We start from the raw sequence: 20,697 nt of genomic DNA on the forward strand, positions 1-20,697 counted from the left end.
ATCAAGAGCCAAGAGTCAAGCTCAAGTGTGCTCCAGTCTGATTTCAGGAAGTCCTTCCCTTCTCTACACAGTTCTGAGCACAGAATCATCAGGGCTTTTGCCCATACTCTTGCACCCCCAGATATCCTGATTCTGTTGTAATGTTTTAATTCACCACACAATTCTAGCACATAGCCAGTTTAGAACAAGTTCCTCTTGCCACCCTTGCCCTTGGTCCTGAGACCTCCCTTCAGAAACAAGTACCATGCACACACACGCATGCACACGCGCATGCACACGTGCATGCGCGCACACCCACCATATATATATACTAAATCTTATCTTTTTCCACACCTGATTTCTGTAAATTCCTGGGCAAATTTTTTCAAGTCAAAAAGGATAAATAAACCCACAGCTCTAGATAGGAAATTCTTCAAAGTCCCTGTTTCCTATGCAAATGAAACCCTTACCACTCACAGTAAGAACCACTCGTGGATGGCTCTTTCTGAGACACAAAGAGAGTGGGGTTGTGGAGGTGGGTAAGGTATCCTTCAAATAAACTAAAGCTATTCTCGAACACAGTGTAGGATTAATGCAGTAAATACCACACTATGACCCAATGACCTGATTTGGAGTACTCAACCAGATTCAGTTGACAGACAGGGGTTGACACCACTGGCTTTAACCTGAAAAAGTATTGGAGTATAAAAATAAAAAGTCACCATGATTCTAAAATCCAAATACCTAAATTCAAATACCAGCTCACTGCTTCCAAATTCTAAGCACCTTTTGGGCCTCCATTTCCTGATCTTTAAATAAGATAAAAACTGTACTTCAAGGGCTTTAATGAGTTTAGACTTAAAACTATATTGAAAAGCATTATAACTAAGACACAATAATGCTGCTATTATTTTTTTGGGAAGTTTTGTATTTTAATCAAACTAATATCCTTGCATGTAATTTTCCTTCTATTAAGAATATACTTCTCCTTTTTTGAAATTATAAAAGCTATTTAATTCACGATAACTTAAAAACAAGAATAAACTTAACTAAGTATAGATGTCTACTTTAAGAATTACAAAACATCCTAGTGGTGGTGGCACACGCCTTTAATCCCAGCACTTGGAAGGCAGAGGTAGGGCAGATCTGTTAGTTAGAGGCCAGTCTGTTCTACAGAGTGAGTTCTAGGACAGTCAGAATTACACAAAGAAACCCTATCTTGAAAAACAAAAACAAACAAAAAAATTAAAAAGCAATGGTTAAAGGAATTGAAAGACTCACAAGATTGGAAATATCTACCACATTCATTGACTAGTTAACATTTTTTAACTGACCACATCACCAAAAGTGATCTACAGAATCAGCCATTGATTGACATAAATTAGTTGACTAAATCAGTTTATAATTTTTTTAATGTTTTCTCATCTTTTAAAATTAACTATAATCACTGTGCAGTGGTGGCATATGCCTGTAATCACAGCAGTCAGAGAGGCAGAAGAGCAGAAGAGTTTGAGGCCAGCCTGATCTACAGAGCGAGTTCCAGGACAGCCAAGGCTACAAAGCAAAACCCTGTCTCGGAAAACAAAACATGAACAAATAACAACAACAAAGTAACTATAATCACTTAGCAATTTTAGTTCCAGGTTTCCATACATCAATAAATCAAGCTGAAGAGAACTGGTATCTTAATAACACTGAATCGCTCAATTCATTGAATTTTAGATTCATTAATCATTTCCTCAGCAGCCCTTGAACAAATCATATCTGAAGCTGGGTCTGCTGACTCACTCTCGTGACCCTAGTATTCGGTAAGCTGAGTGAGCATGGCTGCTATAAAATTCTAGAATGTGTTTTTTTTCCTCAATACTTTTATTTTTTTCCTTAGATCCCAATTTCTGATATATATACATATATATATATATATTTTTTTTTTAAAAAAAAAAACAGGTTTTACTATGTAGCTTTGGCTGGCCTGGAGCTCACTATGTAGTCTACTATGTGGGATAGTAGATATCCCAGTCTACTGAATATGTCCTATAAGCAAAGCTCCAGTGCTAATGCTTTTTAATATTATTTGCCTTCATTATCTTATAAGATGATTATTGCTGCCACCATTTTACAGATGAGGAAACTGAGGTAAACAGAATGACTTGCCAACATCACAACAGCTCTTAATAACAGAACTTAAATCCAAGTCTAGGCAACACCACCTCCAAAGCCAGGCCTCCACTGTTTTGCTGTTAGGTCATTTTTATACGCATCGGTTTACTTGTCTGCCCTTTCATCTGAGGTTCTAAATTCCTGGACATTAGGAACCAGATCTTCCCTCTCCGTGTCCATATCTACTACTGTGGCAAACACACAGATAAATGAAGGACAAAGGGGAAGCAGTAGGAAAGAAGAGATCAAACCTGCATCTCAGACAAGTGTTGACAGACATCTGCTGTCTCTGAGACAGACACAGGATGGAAGGCAGTGAAGAACAAAGTGCTGCTGGTCCAGATAACAGTGAGAAATGATATAGAAGAGCCAGTCTAGCAGAGAGCATGGGCTATGTGTAGCTTGTTTTACCCAGCTTCTTCACAGCCTCAAAATTTACACAGAACATTACACAATCTTAGCCCAAGGAAAAGAAGGGGAGATCCAAGGGGAGGTCTGCTGAAGATAGATCTTAGTTCCGCCTCCCTGACTGGCTGTTAAGAGCCTTTGCCACAAAGGCCCCACATGGGCAGTGTGCAGTTGTAATGGTGCCTATCCCTCAATCTTTATCAACATAATGCATCAAACTCTTCCCCTCAATCTGTCCCCAGTGGGAATCTCCCTCAAGCTCACTCCTATCCCTCATTTTCTCAGAGGTTAACAGTTAACAAATTACACTCCCACCCTCTTTCCAAGCCCATCATCTTCATAAGTTCAACAAGAGTGGAACTGGCCGGCTCATTTTAAGTATCACATTTCTCCCTGGGCTTCTCTCAAGCTGCTCTCTGGTTTCGGCTGCAGAATGTTAACAGGCAGAAAGCACAGGGGAGACAGAGCACTTTATCAGTTTCATACCTAAAATAATAAGCAAGCTTAAAATAAACAGTTGGGAAAGATTGAATGGCACGCTTTACTGTCAGCAAAGGCAGAAACACTCCAGCACAAAGGTTAACAAATGCCAGGAACTGCCTTCTAGTCTCACACCAGATCGCATCTTTGAACTCAACGTGGTTCTGATCATTTTTATAATGAACTGAGTACTTTTCAGAAACAAGTTCATGAAATGTCTTCTATTTTCCTTACAAACCTCCCCAATCAAAACATGAGTGAGAGAGGCTGAAGTTCCCAAAGACACCTTCAGAGGGGGTCTCAGACTTAACTATAGGATGATGACAACTTGCAAAAGGCCAATTTAACAGCAATTGGATTTTTCCTGCCCGCTTGCACCATTAGCTGACAGCCCACTTCTCTATCACATCTGCAAACAGTTCTCCTAGACAGTTCTGACGTTTCCCACTTAGAAAGGCCACTTTTAGGAAGCTATTAACCTAAACGGAATCTTCCTGGTAAGCTCATGGGCAGAAAGGCCTCAGGTGGGCAAGTCTGCAGAATTTGGTTTTCAGTGCTGGATAAGAACTGCCAAATAGGGCAAAGTAGAAAAAGCAGACTAAGGACACAGAACTATGAGGCTAGATACCCACATATGCTTATAGTATCCACAACTACTTTGTGAGAGTGTAATTCCACAAGCACTGATCATGACAGGTTTTGCTTACTGTTATGCTGGTTCTCCGCGGGCCAAGCACAATGCTACTCCACGGGAGACAGTCACTTAATGGACACAAGCAGCATGATTCCAGAACCATGATACAGTTAACTCACTTACATTCTACAGCAGGAACTGGACAAGGAAACTCCTCAGTTACAGAAAAGTAACTGCTCATAAACACCAGTTAGTGGTGCCAAAGCTGGGGCGGCACGATGACACCCCATGCTCTTTCCCACTGTAACACTCCCTGAAACACGGGTTTAACCACTAACCTGGTGCAGTCCTTATGTTGAGAGTCTTATTGAAATTATCCTGGAGTGCTTCCGTCACAGATTTCATTTCTTCATCCACCTCCTCCAAGTTGATTATATCCTCCACCAAGGCTGTGTTAATATTCACCCTGGCCTGGGGCTGTCCTTTCCCTTTAGCTAAAAAGCGAACATACAGTGAGCATAAGAATAGAAGCATACACAGAAACAACAAGTATTGGCTTTTTCTTAAGTGCCTTTGTGTACAGGGCACTATCAAGTGCTAGAAGTTTATAAGAGCATCTCTGCCCTCCACAAACGCTCACATCTACTGAGTGTCAGCTAGCTCCCAGGTCTGTGCTAAAAGCCTTAGCTACTACAAAGGCCATAGGCTTTATAATTAGACACTCGGGACTACACATGCTGCAGTGCATGTGGGCTGTATGACCTTGGGCAAGTTATTCTGTTTGTGAGTATTGGATTCTCCACTTTTAAGAGGACTAATCTGTATTATAAGGCTGTTACAGGAATAAAATGAAGCCACTTACATAGCCAAAAGAGTACTCTACATATCCATGGAATCCAGAAATAAATTAATAGCTTATTTTTCAGAAAAATGGAACATCAGAAAGGTAAAGTGACTTGCCTAATGTCACAGGTCAGGAAATGGTCAAGTCAAGATTTGGTCCCAGAGCTGTCTAATTTTAAGCCCATGAACTTTTCATAAGACAATCTCCACAAATCTAATGGAGAGAAAGGAAACATATTAATTCAGTTTCAAATGCATACTAAGACAAGGTTATGCTTAGCACTGTAGGCTGATCTAGACAAAATGGACTGCAGAGACATTAACTCCTACCCATCAGAGCACACTGGCTTGCACAATGCTGGAGATGGATGGATTCTGACTTCACACCTAAACCATCGGGCGTTTTCACAGACATTCTAAAATGTGCACATGACACAAATACTCTTGTGTTTCTACACAGGTGTGGGAAGGAGAGGAAAGCTGGAAATGGACAGAATCTGAGTAACGAAGACTGTGATGCTCACTCACTAAACATTTAACAAAGCATTATTGAAATCCACTCAGCAATTTTCAGTGTCTGTGGCCAGCTTAACTCTGTGTTATCTGTGTTTGACATCCTAATTTGCAATGCAATTTCAAACATGCTCTTCTGTTTGTATTCAAGATAGATCTGAGGTAGGAAAATGAGAACTTGAGGTACAGGCCATTGAAATATTTTGTCCAAAGTAACCAGCAAACAAGAAGCAAGATAACTTTTCCAAAGGTTTGTTCAAGTCACCATCCTCCTTGAAGCCCCACCACTTTTGAGTAAACAAGCTAAGGGCTTAGAATTTTTGCAACTAATAAAAGATGTCAATTCAGAAAAACATATTACAAGCAGGACAATAGAAGCAAATCTGTATCTGGACAGATTGTAAATGAAGAAAATCTAACACATACAGATAATTTTAAAACCTGGAGAGAAAAGACAGATTTATCTACAAGGAATCAAAATTACATGCTGAACAAAGAGGCAAGACACAAAGATATATACTATAGCTAAAGAGCCACATATAAGAACAGTAAAACAGACAAAACCAACCCAGGCCACCAGACGTCTGGATAGTAATTACCTGCAAAGGGCACCAGGAGAGGGTGGCACTCACTAGATGTGGGTGAAAAGGGACTTCTCATGTGCTGAGAATAGTCAACCCCAAGACCTGAGTGTTCTACCACTGAGCTACAATCCCCAGCCTCTAGTTTCTGAGACAATGTCTTGCTATGTATGTATGTATGTATGTATGTATGTATGTCTGCTTCAGCCTCCTGAGCGCTAAGATTACAGGCATGGGTCCCCCCAACACCAGTTCTTGATTGAGGAGTAAGGGGAGTCTTGGTTACACTGGTGATTTCAGTTTGGAAAAGTTAGCAAGTTGTAGTTTATTTCTGTGAAAAGGTTAAAAAAAAAAAAACCAAAGGGTAACTAACTACCCAAGTAATGAAAAGGGAATAAAGAACCCTGAACTTAATAGAAAGGAAGAAAAAGTTAGAAAGCCACAAAAAAGAACAAAACAAAATTAAAATATAAATACTCAACAAATAAGATAAACAGATGAATCAAAATGACTAGCTAAAAGTTCAAGGTTCTCAGTAAGACTTTAACTTAATCCTATAGAATATACAAGAAACTTTATAAATATGTGAAAAGACAGGTTTAATTGATAAGGAAATTTTATAAACCTGAAAAATATTAATGAAAACAAAGTGAGTTTTATAACAGTAAGTAAAACAATGCATTAAGACAATGCATTATTAGAAATGAGGGCTACTTCAAAATAATATCGGAAGATTTATAACAATTCTGGGCATATATATATATATGGCAATCTCAAAATTAAAAAGGGGAAACTGTTCAATCTACAATTACACCGCGAGATTTTAACACACCTTTCTCAGTAACTGGTAAGCAAAGCAAATAAAAAGTTATATAAATAGAAAACGTGATTCTAAGTACAGGTTGTCTTTAATCCCATCAGGATTAATGCTATGATATCTGTAAATTCAAGGCCAGTTTGACCTACACAGTGAGTTCTAGGCCAGCTAGAGCTACATGTTACAACAGACCTTGTCTCAAGAAGGAATAAGTAGAAAACACAATAAATATTATTGTCAACAAAATAAAAAACAAATTAAAAGACTTTTAGCCTGGCGTTTGTAGTAGCCTTTCATTTGTGTTTTAGTAAATAAAGCCTGCCTGAAGATCAGAGAGTAAAACAGTCCCGCTGGTCAGTCTTACAGACACACCTTTAATCCCAGTAGCCACACTAGCTGCCATAGAAACCTGGCAGTGTATGCCTTTAATCCCAAAACTAGAGAGGCTTGTAAGATAGGAGACTGCTCTTAGTCACAGTCTCATTCTGAGATTCCTGGCGGCAGGATCGCCATTTCAGACTGAGGTAGAGGTAAGAACCAGTGGCCGGCTGCTTTGCTTTTCCTATCTTCAGGTTGAACCTCAATATGTGACTCTGAGCTTTTATTAATTGTGCATCAGGTGGTGGTGGTGCACGCCTTTAATCCCAGCACTCAGGAGACAGAGGCAGGCGGATCTCTGTGAGTTCTAAATCAGCCTGGTCTACAGAGTGAGTTTCAGGACAGCCAGGACTACACAGATAAACCCTGTCTCGAAAAACAAACCAAACAAAAAACAAAAAAGAGGTTCTTTTTAAAAAGTTTGTAATACTGATAAACTTTGGCAAAATGATGATGATACAAAAGATGCTAAGAAAAAGAACATAAAAGAGTTATCAAAACAGTAAAAGTTTTAATCTTTCATTTTGTTTTGTTTTTTGAGACAAGGTTTCTCTGTGTAGCCCTGGGTATAGTAGAACCTGCTCTATAGACCAGGCTGGCCTGGTCCTCCTGCCTCTGACTCCCGAGTGCTAAAAAATTTTTAATCTTAAGAGGCCATTAGGATAATTTAGACCAACAGCTTTGAAAACAGAAAAAAAATCTAAAATATAAAATATAAGCAGACTCGTAACTATTAAAAAGACTAAATCTATGATTTCAAGTTTATTTATGTATTCCAGATCCGGATGAATTTACAGGCAGGTTCTACCAAGGAGGTAAGGAACTTTAACAGTCCTATTATGTCCAATTACAAGAGATATGCACTCATCTCACACAATGAGGCTAATGTAAGCAACAACACCTAACAAGGGCAGGGAAAGAGTTAAGCCCTTCATTATGTGGGGTTACATTCAGCCTAAATTTACATATGCAAGCACAGACTAAAGAGTCTAATATATATCCTATATACAAACTTGATAAATCCAGTAATGAATACACAATTATGTATCAAGCACAATATATATTTAAATTATCAAAACCAAGCAGGGCCCTTATCAAAATTGCAGAGTGATTTAACATCAGAAAAGCTATGGCTGTTGATTTCCTCCATTAACAGACTAAAGGCAGGGGAGTACTGGAGATCTGGCAGAGTGTAGGACATGCTCAGCACACACCAGGCCCTGACTTCAATTCCCAGTACTGCAAAAATTAAAGGAGAAGGTAGAACCAACTCAATAAACACAGTCTATCATCTGATTAGAAGTTAGTGCCTTTTAGCCATCTTACGTTCCCACGTGTGTGCGTCCTATCTCAGCTGGTTGGCTTGAGACCCCCTGAGCCAACAAGATGAAAGAGACGATCATGAACCAGGAAAACAGCAAACCACAGACACACATGTGCATTGGTAGGAAAGGAACTGCTTGCAGAAAGAAGAAGACGATCACGAACCAGAAAAACTGTAAACTGCAGGCACAAGTGCGCAGAAAGAAGGGGTTCACAGAACGGCCACAGCAGATGATAAAACTGCAGTTCTCCTTAAAGAAGTTAGGGGTGAACAATATCTCTGGTACTGAAGAGGTGAACATGTTTACAAACCAAGGAACAGTGATCCATTTTAACAACCCCAAAGTTCAGGCGTCTCTGGTAGCAAACACCTTCACCGTTACAGGCCACGCTGAGACCAAACAAATGACAGAAATGCTTCCCAGCATTCTAAACCAGCTTGGGGCAGACAGTCTGACTAGTTTAAGGAGACTGGCTGAAGCTCTGCCCAGACAATCTGTGGTAGAAGAGCACCACTTGCTTCTGGAGAGGATGATGATGAAGTCCCAGATCTGGTGGAGAATGTTGATGACGCTTCTAGAAATGGGGGAAACTGAGTGCAGGCACCTTCTGAAGAAGTGCGCTACTGTTTTATATCATGGCTGCTTTTTAAAGGTCTTTTGTTTATGGATCTGATCAAATCAAGAGTGCTAATATTTTTTAGGCCCAAGTCCCTTGGTCACTGCAGCTCTTTTCAGTTTTTGCTTAAACACAATTCATTCTTTGTAGTAAATTAAGCTGAATAAGCCTAGGACTAAAGTTCAGGAAAAGGTTAATAAAATTCTTTGCGTAGTAACAAACAAAAAAGAAGTTGCTAGTACCTTTTTAAAAAGCTCAAGGAGCCGGGCGATGGTGGCACATGCCTTTAATCCCAGCACTCGGGAGGCAGAGGGAGGCGGATCTCTGTGAGTTCGAGACCAGCTTGGTCTACAGAGCGAGTTCCAGGACAGGCTCCAAAGCCACAGAGAAACCCTGTCTCGAAAAACCAAAAAATAAAAAAATACAAATAAAAAAATAAAAAGCTCAAGGATTAGATATATTTACTTAAAAGGGACGATGAAAAATAGAAAGGAAACATTCTTTACATCAACATATAAGAAGTGTTCTCTAGGAGCTGGAGAGATGACTCAGAGGTTAAGAGAGAGCACTGCATGCTTTTCCAGAAGTCCTGAGTTCAATTCCCAGCAACCACATGGTGGCTCACAACTATCTATAGTGAGATCTGGTGCCCTCTTCTGGCTTGCAAGCATACAGCAGGCAGAACACTGTATACATAAATAAATCTTTAAAAAAAATAATTCCCTCTAAAGTCAAGAATAAAAAGGAATGCCCGTTGTCACCAATCATACTTACTCAGATTAGACTAGATGCAGGGAAGGAGAGTACTGGGTAATGGGATGAATGTGCAGGCATATGCCACAAAGAAAATTAATTCCATGTGAGTTTCTTCCCTGAAGTAGACTGGTGCTGCCAAGAGCAGACAATACCTCATTGTCATAAAAAAAAAAGTACCTATGTTATTAAACCATCTTAAATGCCATTTTCTGTAGACCTCTAAAGTCTTTGAAGATGACCTGCTTATCTAAAATATACCTTTGTTTGACCTTGAAAACATATCTAAAGTGACTAAGAGTTCAGTTATAAATAGGTGATTAAGTACTAATCTGCATTACCTTATCCTAAACAATTGCTAACAACAAGGACTAGAAATTTGCATTATATTGTTAAATAAGTTGTACAGGTACAATACCTTGAACGAGAGTAGAAATATAGGTACAGTATGTTCTAACAAAATTAACCTCAAATTCATATCAATATACAAAATTTGTATACAATATACAAAAGGCCAATCCAATATAAAACATCTAAAACTAGTAGTTGCTTTTAAAAAGTAGACTCAATAATCTATCTTTTATCTTATCATATCTATATATGCTCTTTTTTTTCTTTTAAGAGTAGATTCAATAATTTACCCTTTTATTCTCTCATATCTATATACCCCTTTTTTCTTTTCAAAACAAGAACTCTGAATCTAGTCTCTGTTGCCCAATGTGCCTCCTGGCTGTACCAATAACAACTTGTACCCAATCCCTCTAAACAATGAAAAAATAGCTATAACCCACTGAATGACCAAAAACTACCCACCCCACCTCTTGGGAATGTGGCTGTTTTATTCTCAAATTTACTTCTTGTTGTCTGGGGCACATGGCATCATTAGGGGATCCTGAAAGGAAAAATTTGGGTTAATTGCCAAGTCCTGGGTGAGGCAGCTACATCATTTGTTGTCTAGTCTCTGCATACTGGGAAAGTTCAGGGCTTGACTCAAGTCCTGGCTAGAGTAATCTGTGAGGCTGGATGATCTCAACTAGCCACCTTGAAAGTGTTCTGGACAATTCCTAATTTTGGGGATATTCTCTTTTGGGAAGTTACATCTGATCAAATGAAAAGCATTTGTTAGTTTTGTAGGTTAGTTTAGATTAAATGATCATGCAGTTTGATGAACTATCATCTCTTCTAAGTAAAAGGTGTCTCTTGTTCAACTCAAATCTTTATCAATTTTGATGGTATCCATGGCTTTTCTTCTCCTGTGGAAACAAAAGCAAAACCCCTTCACCAACGTGACACATGTCCTGGTTTCCAATCTCAGGTCAGTATATCTTTAAAGTATATCAGTTGATTTAACTCTGTAGATTGTGTCTATTATCCAATGTCTCTCTGCAGCTGTTATTCCTTTCTCATCAGCATTTAGAAACTTCAAAGTTAGTAAAGCAATCTATTTCTGAGGGTATTTATCATCCCTTTCTGTTTATTTAACATATCCTTTAGATATGTGATCTTTCTATAACTGCCTGGCCTGTAGGAGTGCATTGTGTGCCTGCAATAATATGCTTTATATTATAAGGAAAACAGTTTCATTTTCACAGAGACATATGCTGGGACATTGTCTGTCTTTATTTGTACAGGTGTACCACATGATGGCCATAACTTTTAGCAAATGTGTGATTACCGAAACAATGTTTTCCAAACTCAAAGCAGCTGCCCTCTGAAAACCATAATGGGTATCAATTGTGTGGTGAACATACTTTAGTTTTCCAAATTCTACAAAATGGAGCACATCCATCTACCAGATTTTATTGCTTTGAGTACCCTTTGGGTTATTTCTTGCATGTAGTGGTGTGTGGCTGTATAAGGAGCAAAAAAGGACATTTCCTTATAATCTCCTTGACTTGTTGCCATGTGATACAAAAGTCTTTTTTAACCTTTGCTATTGGAACGATGTTTTTATGAAATTCTGAGGCCTCCAGAACATTTTCAATCAATAACTAACCAATTTCTACATTATCTTGTGCTAGAAGAACTGGCAGACCCATATGGCATCAAATGTGTGTTATGTATATTGGATGATTCCTATTCCTAATTGTTATCTTGTAACTGAATAAATAATAAAGTCAATTCTGTCTCATCTGGTATAAATTCAGCAGTTTCAATATGCAAAGCAACTCTTCCTACATATTGCAAATCTATAACTATGTTGAGGGGGTTCTTTGAAATCCCTTAGTAGCATGAGAATAGCATATAGTTCTGACTTTTGGACAGAAACATAAGGGTTTTGATCCACTTTACTTAAATTTTCTGATTTTAACCTGCCTTTCCCGATTTGTATCAGTAAAGAATATATAGATTCAGTTATTGGTGTGTCCCATAAAATGATGAGAAGAATCCAATTAGCTCTCTTTATAAGTCAAATTCTCTCACTTTGGGGATAGTTGCTGTTAATCTCTCCCCCCCCAAAAAAATTACTACAAGCTCTTTGCCAATGTTCACTTTCTTTCCATTAATGGTTAATACCATCACTATTAAAAGGTATAAATTATAATTTTGCTGGGTCTATTCCTAATTGATAAAGTCTCAATTTTCCTTTTAGCATTAACTCAGAGACCTTTTCCACATACACTTTTAATTTTTTATTCCAAGTATGTGGTAAAAAGATACACTCTAAGGTAATAACTTCCTTCTGCATTAAAGTTCCTGTAGGGGAATTCTTGGAAAGTAATATGACCAGAATGCAGTTAAGACTCAGATCCATACAATACACTTATTTCTCTTCCACCAAAGTCAATTCTCTCTCAGCTTCAGCTGACAATTTTCTGAACTACTAAAGTCCTTTTTACCACCTAAGGTTTTGTTTAAGTTAATCAGGTCATCAGGACCTATCCCAATAGGAAATATCTCCTAACAATCTTTGGAAGTCATTAAGAGTTTGCAATTGATCTCTCCTAATTTGTACCTTTTGGTGTCTTAACTTTTTGTAAGCCTATTTTGTAGCCTAAATAATTAATAGAATCTCCTCTTTGCATTTTTCAGGAGCAATTTGTAATCCCTGACAAGACAAATTTTTCTTTACTTCTTTAAATATTCTTTTAACATATCTACATTTGAATCAGATAGTAAAATGACATTGATATAATAATGGTATAGACTAATGAAATTGTGTGCATATCATTTCCAATGGCTGCCCTACAAAATATTGGCACAGGATGGGGCTATTTAGCATTCCCTGTAAGAGAACCTTCCATTGTTATCTCTTAGCAGGCTGAGAATTATTATAAGCAGGTACTGTGAAGGCAAATTCTTCTCTGTCCTTTTCTTGTAAAGGTATAATGAAGAAATAACCATTTAAATCAATAACTATAAGAGGCCATTCTTTAGGCAAAAGAGAAGGCAGAGGAATGCCAGACTATAGAGAGCCCATTAGCTAAATCACCTTTAATTATTAACAGTTCTTAGATGTTTCCATTCTTCATTTTCCAGATTTCCTTTTAACAACAAATACAGGAGAATCCCAAGGGCTGGTTGATTCCTCAATATGGTGAGCATCTGGTTGCTCCTGTATCCGCTGTTCTAGAGCCTGCAGTTTCTCTAGTGTTAAAAGCCATTGCTTAACCCATACAGGTTTGTCTGTCAACCATTTTAAAGGTAGGGCTGTCGGTGCCTTTGAAATATTAGCAGCTGCTGTGTCCTGTTCTTGTACAACCTGAATGGTTGGTGACTGTTCTCTATAATATTTTCCCCAAAAATCATACATTAATTTTTTGTTTGTTTATAAGACTAGAGGAATGTTAATCTGAGTATTCCATTGCTGTAACAAATCACATTCCCATAGATTCATTGCTATATTAGCCACATATGGTTTTAATAATCCTATCTGTCCTTCTGGCCTATACATTTGATCCATCTCACACTCTGCTTTATCTGAGATGAAGTTCTGATCCCTAAAATCTGAACATTTACATCCTGAGGAGGCTAATTTGGATGCTAAGATTTGATGAAATTATTGTTACATCCACACCTGTGCCTACCAGACCTTCAATGGTAACATCATTTATTCATATTTTTAAATTTGGTTTTGTTCACTTATAGAAGTTTGCCAAAATACTCACTTTATGATTCTTCCTAAATTTTTTGTTCTCTCTTCTATAGTTGTTCTATTATACATAGCAGTATGGTTTCTTACAACAGGCATTAGGTTCTTTAATTGCTCTGAAAAGAAGTTTCCTCTATGATGGAAGAAAACAACTGGACCGGATTTGCTATACAGGCCTGCAAGACGCTCCTCACAGAGTTTCCCTACAGCAAAGGATTACCCTGAATATTCCTCATTGATCTACATTTATTAGTCCAATCCCTGCATTTTCTGCACCTTCTGCATAATCCAGAAGGGAGGGGCATTCTGAAGGGATTATGCTTAGAAAAAGCATTGTTTCTAGGAACACTATGTCTACAATCCCTCATAAGGGGATCTTGTTTGTCACAATTAAAACATTTGGCATTTCAATTTTTCCACAAACCTCTGGAAATCACCTCTCCTATCTATGCACTATCATAAATGAGATTCAATATTAATTGTATCTCGAATCCATTGCTCCAAAGGTGCTGGCCTTGCCTTTAGTAGACTAATTATCCTTTCACATAAAGAATTGGTATTTCTAAAAGACAGAAATTCAATTATTATTGGTCTAGCTTCTTAATTTGGCATCTTTCTATTTACTGCTGATGTCAATCTTTGTAAGAAATATATAAAGGCTTCCTTTGGGCCCTGTATAACTTTAGTAAATGACTCAATTTTTGTTCCTATTTCTCCAGTTCTGTCACAAGCATTCAAATCTGCTGTGTGGCATAAATCCAGGGTGTGGTCATCACATACAGCTTGCCTTTCTGTAATAGCATAATCTCCTTCTCCAAGAATTTGATCTTGGGAGATTTCTTTACTCTGTTGTTCAATAATCTTAGCCTGTTCTCTGAACCAGGTACTCCATTGTACTTGTGGACCAGGCTCTAAGTCTTTAGGGATAATTAATTCTATTACAAACTAGGCACAAATTTAACATTTGCTTCACAAAAGGTGAATGCATGCCATATGACTATTGCTTCCCTGAATCTCCTTAAATCTAACATTGACAGAGGAGTCCACTTAACTGTAACAGAGCCTCTGCCATTTGGTAATTCATGTAAGGTTACTGGATATATTTAAGTTGGTTGTTTGAAAACCAGGCTGTTCCTCTCTATTCTTATAATGCAATGCTAAAATTGTTTCTTCATTAAATTCTGTCTGGATTTAAATCTGTGATCTGTTTTATTAGGTTTTTCTGGGATCTGTATCAGATTAACCAACTTTCTTAGTGATATGACAAAAATGATAAAGCCGACAATGTTTACAATTGGCATTACATAAATCCCATCTAAATTAGATATCCTTTCATTTAATTGTTCCATTTTCAAACTGTCCAGCATATTATTATAGAGACCCAAATCCCTCCAGAAAAACCCTGTCTCAACAAACCAAAAAAAAAAAAAAAAAGATTCCTGATTGTCTTATACTATCTACCTATGATATTGGGGAAGATGTGAGACTGACTGTTCCTGCGTAGAGCAGTAAAAGCCTGACTGGATTTCAAAGCAGCTACCTAGTTTGGCAGTAGCCCAAGAAGGGGGTTCAGGGAGAGCCAGCAACCCACAGCAGAGAGAGGGAGGGGGCTGTCTGAAAAACACACAGGATTGTTCGGAAAAAGCACGTGTGGTGGGGGGCCACCTGAAGGCAGAACTAGGCAGTCTAGGGTGGGTGTGTCCTGTGGCCTTTGGAGCCCAGGAGCTCCTAGAGTTTGGGTGGCAGCTGGAAACTGTTTCAGAGAGGCTACAACAGGAAAATCCCAAACTTACTCATGGGCTTGGGGAAAAAAGAAAAGAAAGCCCATTTGGGTGGAGCTAGAGCCCCACAGGCAGCTAAAAAAGTTATAGGCAAACGGCTTTTTTGTGAATCTGTACCCCAAATGTTGGGCACCAAATGTAATTATGAATAATAAAAACCCAGAGACAGATATTGCTGTTCAACCGAGATCAGAAAAGCAAAGCAGCCAAGTCACTAGAGAGCTCTTATCTCTATGAAATCTTCAGACTGAAAAGTGGTGCTAAAGAATTGTCTGTATTCTGTCAATCATGTTTTAAATAAACGCTGATTGGCCAGGCAGGAAGTATAGGCGGGTCAACCAGACAGGAAGTAGAGGCAGGGCAATGAGAACAGGAGAATGCTAGGAAGGAGGGAGCCCATTCCTCCCATTCCTGCCCAGACCACTGAGAAACAAGATGTAATCTGCCCAACTGTGAAAGGTACTGAGCCAAGTGGCTAGCATAGATAAGAACAATGGGTTAATATAAGTTACAAGAGTTAATAAGAAGCCTGAGCTAATGGGCCAATCAGTTTTATAACTTATGGAGATCTCTGTGTGATCTTCTTTGGGGCTTGCTGGCTGTGGGGTACCGGGTGGAACAGAAAACCCAACAAGCAGGCCCCTTCATGTTATAGAAAAGAGAACAAATTCCTGTGTCATCCCGCCTTATATTCCTCTCCAGTACTAGAATTAAAGGCCTGTACCACTGCCCAGTCTCTATGGCTAACTAGTGTGGCTGTTGGGATTAAAGGTGTGTGCTACCACTGTCTGACCTGTATGGATAACTAGTGTGGCTGTTTTGTGTTTTGATCTTCAAGCAAGCTATATTTATTAAAATACACATGAAATATCACTACAGTATCCTATTGTAGAATGACTCCAAGGAATCTAAGAGAATGAAAACAGTCAACTCTTTGAGGAGCAACCAAAAAGAAGAAGCTCCTGCTTGCAGGCCATAGTGAGCATCTAGAAGACTCTGACATCACGGCATCAGAATCCCCAGGTTTCCTCTTCTTCCTCTATCTGGAGGAACAACTATATCCTGACTTCTATATTTTCAACTTGTTAACATGTATATTTATTAGGTAATTGTAAGGATTTCTTCACTGGAAAATTATAATTGTTTTCAATAGATAATGCTAAGGATTGGATTAGAAAACTTTAAAAATAACATACAAATCCAACATTAACAAGATAAGTCTTCTAAGGGTTAATTTTCTTTCAGCAGTGTGTTAATCTTTCTTTCAATAAAAGCAGATCTGTGTGAAAGCAGAAAAGGAAAGTCCCAGTGGAAACACTCAACAGCACATTCTAGCACCACCAGGGACAGCAGGACTCCTGACCCACCCCAAACAGCAGGTTTGCCTCATCGTCCTCTGTCATCCATTTCCCCAACCAAGCTTCTGAAAATCTAATTACATCAATATAGCCCTGGAGAGCACTAAACAACAAAGAGAGAGATGATCATCATGGCAGGCAGCTAACGAACAATAATCAATTTTACAACTGATTAATTAATTACTGCAGTTCTAAGTGTGTCAAGAGTAAAATAATAGTGTACATGACTTCATGGAACAGGGGACCTGACCCAGGCTCAGGCCAAGGAAGGCATCCCTGAGGAAGTGGCATTTAAGCTAAGACCTGCGGAACATCAAAATCTCATTCTTGGATGACATAAGCCATTAAGATCATCCATCTAAACCCGTGGCTTTAATGCCCTGTCACCCAAAACCCTTCTGGCTTTAATTATACCCTCAATTCAAATCTTCCTAAAGAATGAGTGTATGCTGATCCCTGCCACAAGCACTCAGGTGGGCTTGATACTTTTACCTCTAGTTTTGTATCTAAATGAAATAAAGTAGGCATTTTATGAGCCTACAAGAAATAAATGAGGTATAATGGTAACAAAACAAGCCCTAGGCTCAACAAATCTCTGAGATCTCTTAAATGCAAGAAAGGGCTGAGAGGGGAGGGAGGTCACCTACCTTTAGCTTTCTTGGTTGCAAACTGGCGAACTGGCATGGCTGGGTAGGCTAAGTATTGCCTTTGGTCATGTTGTCTTCCATGCACAGGCTTCATGGAAATTTCTGAAGCAGGTCTGGTCAAAGTAGTAAGGTAAGTGCAAAAGGCAGGGTGCAGCAGGCGGAGGCACTTTATTCCCAAGGCCATGATGAAAGAGAATCCACAGAAACAGCCACTAAAAGGAATGAGACAAAAGATCTCAATAAAAGGAAACCCATAGCAACTTTCAAAACCAATTCATGCCAACTACCAAGCAAGTCCTCTAACTGAGCCATCAACTCATACATTGCCTCAAAAAGAACTATTATCCTCATCTTACAGGAGGAAGAAACTGGTGTTCAGAGACTTGAGCGACCCACCCAGTCTATGGAGTTCTTTCCGTGCATCTAAATGTCTGTTAAGCAAATGTGCAGCAGCCCAAATCTATGATGATGTTAATTAAGCCCTTATATGAGCAAAAGCACAAACCCTTGATAAAGTTTAAAGAGGAAAGGCAGAGCACTAGAAGGGACTATAAGTAAGAAAAACATTTTAATAGGCATAAAATGACTGGAAAATTTGCATGGCAGCATTTAATTAAAATTTTCTTTGGTTCCTTATGCACTGATTACCAATTAGAATCCACTTTAATTTGAGTCTGAAGTATGATTGAGGTTTGAGGTCTTCCACGGTCTAGAACTAGGAAATGCCAACATCCATTGAGTTAACACAAGTTATACACATTTCTGAGGTCTCTGACCATACAAAGAGGCTATTGCTTCTTTTGAGACAGAACACAGTCCTAGCCAACAAATATCACACTAAGAGCTCTGCCAAGAATCTGGTTATTACTTAGCTAAAAATTAAGAACAATTAGTACCAAGTGTCTGGAAGCACTATCTTTGGAAATCACATCTCATTAAAAAAAAAAACTGCTAAAGTGTTGACGCAGCATAATGCAATACACAAGAGCAGGCACTTGCAGCACGAAGACATAAAACCCAATCCCAGCTCCACCGTTTACTAAATAAGAACTGCTGAGTCTTCACTTGCTCTTCTGTAAAATGGGACTGGTACTTACGTCTTCCAGTTGGGAATAATGAGGCTAGGCAGGTAAAACACTTGACATGGTGTCTACTGGGTAATAGGGACATAAAAAAATACTTATTGATTGTTATCAGTTTTCATTTCAAGAACGTCTGTGCTAGGGTCAGATATGATGAGGACACTTGTACATGTCAGAACTTTCAGTCAGATGTGGATGTAAATTTCTCTCTGGGGTAACTCATCCTTTCCCTATCAGTGAGAAAGATAGGCCTCACTTGAAAATGAAACACTGAGTACACATAAAACATCCAGCACGGTACCTGGCACACATAACTGCTCAAGGTGTGCAACTATTATTAACTATTTTACCAGCATTACTTTTTCTAATGAAAAGAAAATGAGCAAGACACAATGCCACATGTGGTGAGGCATGCCTACAGTTCTTGCAGTTAGTTCAAGGTCCATCCTCAGTCGAACAGCAAACTGGAGGCTAGCTCAAGCTAGATGAGAGCCTGTCTTTTAAAACATGCAAAAAAGAAATGAAATGAATAAAGGAAAGGCAAACAATTCCTTCTGATGGGATTTTTAACAAGTTCTGCTGGACAGCAGCAATCAGCGTGCCAGGTCTACATAAATGCAGGCCTGGCCTGCTTGTTTTACTCATATTAGTTCATTTCCTCCTGTCACTAGTGCCACAGATAAACATTATAGTCCCCACTTTGGAGACGCTGAAACTGAGGCTCAGAGAGATGAAGGCCCTGCCCACAACTGTAGAACTAATAATAGTCCAATACCACTTAAGAACCGTTCACAAAAGTTTGGCTCTGAGTGACATTTCTAAAGCTCAGTTTCTACCTAATATAGCAATGCCCAACTCAAATTTATATCCAAATATGGCTGTAAAATAATGTGCAGTTTAGGTTTTTGTAATTGACAGGGTCACAATCTGGCTACAGTGTGTATGACAGGTTTCCTGGAGTTCCTGTTGTGGGTCATAATACCAAGCCACAAAGCAACAGGAAACTAAAATGGGTTAGAAATAAACAACCTTTGACAGAAAATTCAGCATCAAGAATCAGGCCCAATACATGTGAACCGGAAGACAATTCTATAAATAAACCACATTGCTTTATGCTTGAAGCATTCGTTTCAATTGCATAGAAGTCAGGGAATTAATTTCACAGTGGAAGTTCAGTAAAGCAATCGGGTGGGTCTCTAACCTTAGGAACATGAACACTCAGGTCAGTATATGAAGCATTAAAACTATAAAGAAGAAACTTCCTATGAGAGAGTTCAAGTATGTTCCAGATACATTAATGCACTCACAAGAGAATCTGTTTCCCCACTACCTGTGTGACCTTGAATAAGTCCATCTTTCTCAGCAACATCGTCTACCACATCTTTTTCACTTTAAATAACTAATACTTTTAGCTGGGTGGTTGTGGCGCACGCCTTTAATCCTGGCATTCAGGAGGCAGAGGCAGGTGGGTCTCTGTGAGTTCGAGGCCAGCCTGGTCTACAAAGCAAGTTCCAGGACAGCTAGGACTGTTACACAATAAAACAGCATCTAAAGAAAAAAAAAGACCTAGTATTTTTTAATAATAATTTATTTTTTTTATGTACATTGGTGTTTTGCCTTCATGTATGTCTCTGTTCAGGATGTCAGATCCCCTGGAACTGGAGTTATAAACAGTTGTGAGCTGCCATGTGGGTGCTGGGAATTGAACACAGGTCCTGATAGAGTAATCAGTGCTCTTGACCACTGAGCCATCTCTCCAGTCCCCCAAATAACTAATAAACTAATATTTTAATATTATGTTTTGTTTACTCTTTAAGAGTTTCACACACTTACAAACCTACATCCTGGCTTGCCCATTGTCCTAGCAACCCTTTCCAACCAGCTGTGTATTGTGCATTGATATGCAACATATATTTCTAATGTTGGAACACGTTGATCGTGCTGGTAAGCAGCTGGAAGATCTTGTATATGAAATACTTTTCCCATCTTATTGTATTTGGTTATCACATACATTTTACAAAATAAACTGATCTTTCATTTCCTCATGAGTTTTTTTTTTTGTTCCTAAGTTTTCAAATATTCCACTAAGGATGCTAGAGAGATGGCTTGAAGGCTAAGAACACTGGCTATTCTAACACAGGATCTGAATTCGATTCTTAGCACCCACATGGTAGCTCACAACCATCTATATAACTTCAGTTCTAGGAGATTCAACACCCTCTTCTGGCCTCCACAAGCACTAGGCATAT

General features: G+C 38.7%; 1 protein-coding gene and 1 pseudogene across 3 annotated transcripts in view; one reads left to right on the top strand and one right to left on the bottom strand.

Moving 5' to 3' along the window:
* The window catches only part of Mrrf (mitochondrial ribosome recycling factor), a 65,733-nt gene that overhangs the window by 42,683 nt on the left and 2,353 nt on the right, over positions 1-20,697 (bottom strand). For 2 of the 3 annotated variants that reach the window (XM_005345968.2, XM_026777800.1), the window contains exons 2-3: positions 17,367-17,578; positions 4,000-4,155 (exon numbers count right to left, since the gene is read on the bottom strand). In XM_005345968.2, the coding sequence (XP_005346025.1) occupies positions 4,000-4,155; positions 17,367-17,550 (340 nt within the window). In that variant the 5' untranslated portion in view covers positions 17,551-17,578. Of the gene's footprint in view, positions 1-3,999; positions 4,156-17,366; positions 17,579-18,014; positions 18,246-20,697 lie in introns of those variants that run through there. The other variant, XM_026777805.1, reaches the window with a different exon arrangement.
* On the top strand, positions 8,180-8,712 carry LOC113455678 (annotated as a pseudogene).

This window comes from Microtus ochrogaster, chromosome 4 (genome assembly GCF_000317375.1).
Source record: "Microtus ochrogaster isolate Prairie Vole_2 chromosome 4, MicOch1.0, whole genome shotgun sequence".
In the NCBI taxonomy this organism is placed as follows: Eukaryota; Metazoa; Chordata; class Mammalia; order Rodentia; family Cricetidae; genus Microtus; species Microtus ochrogaster.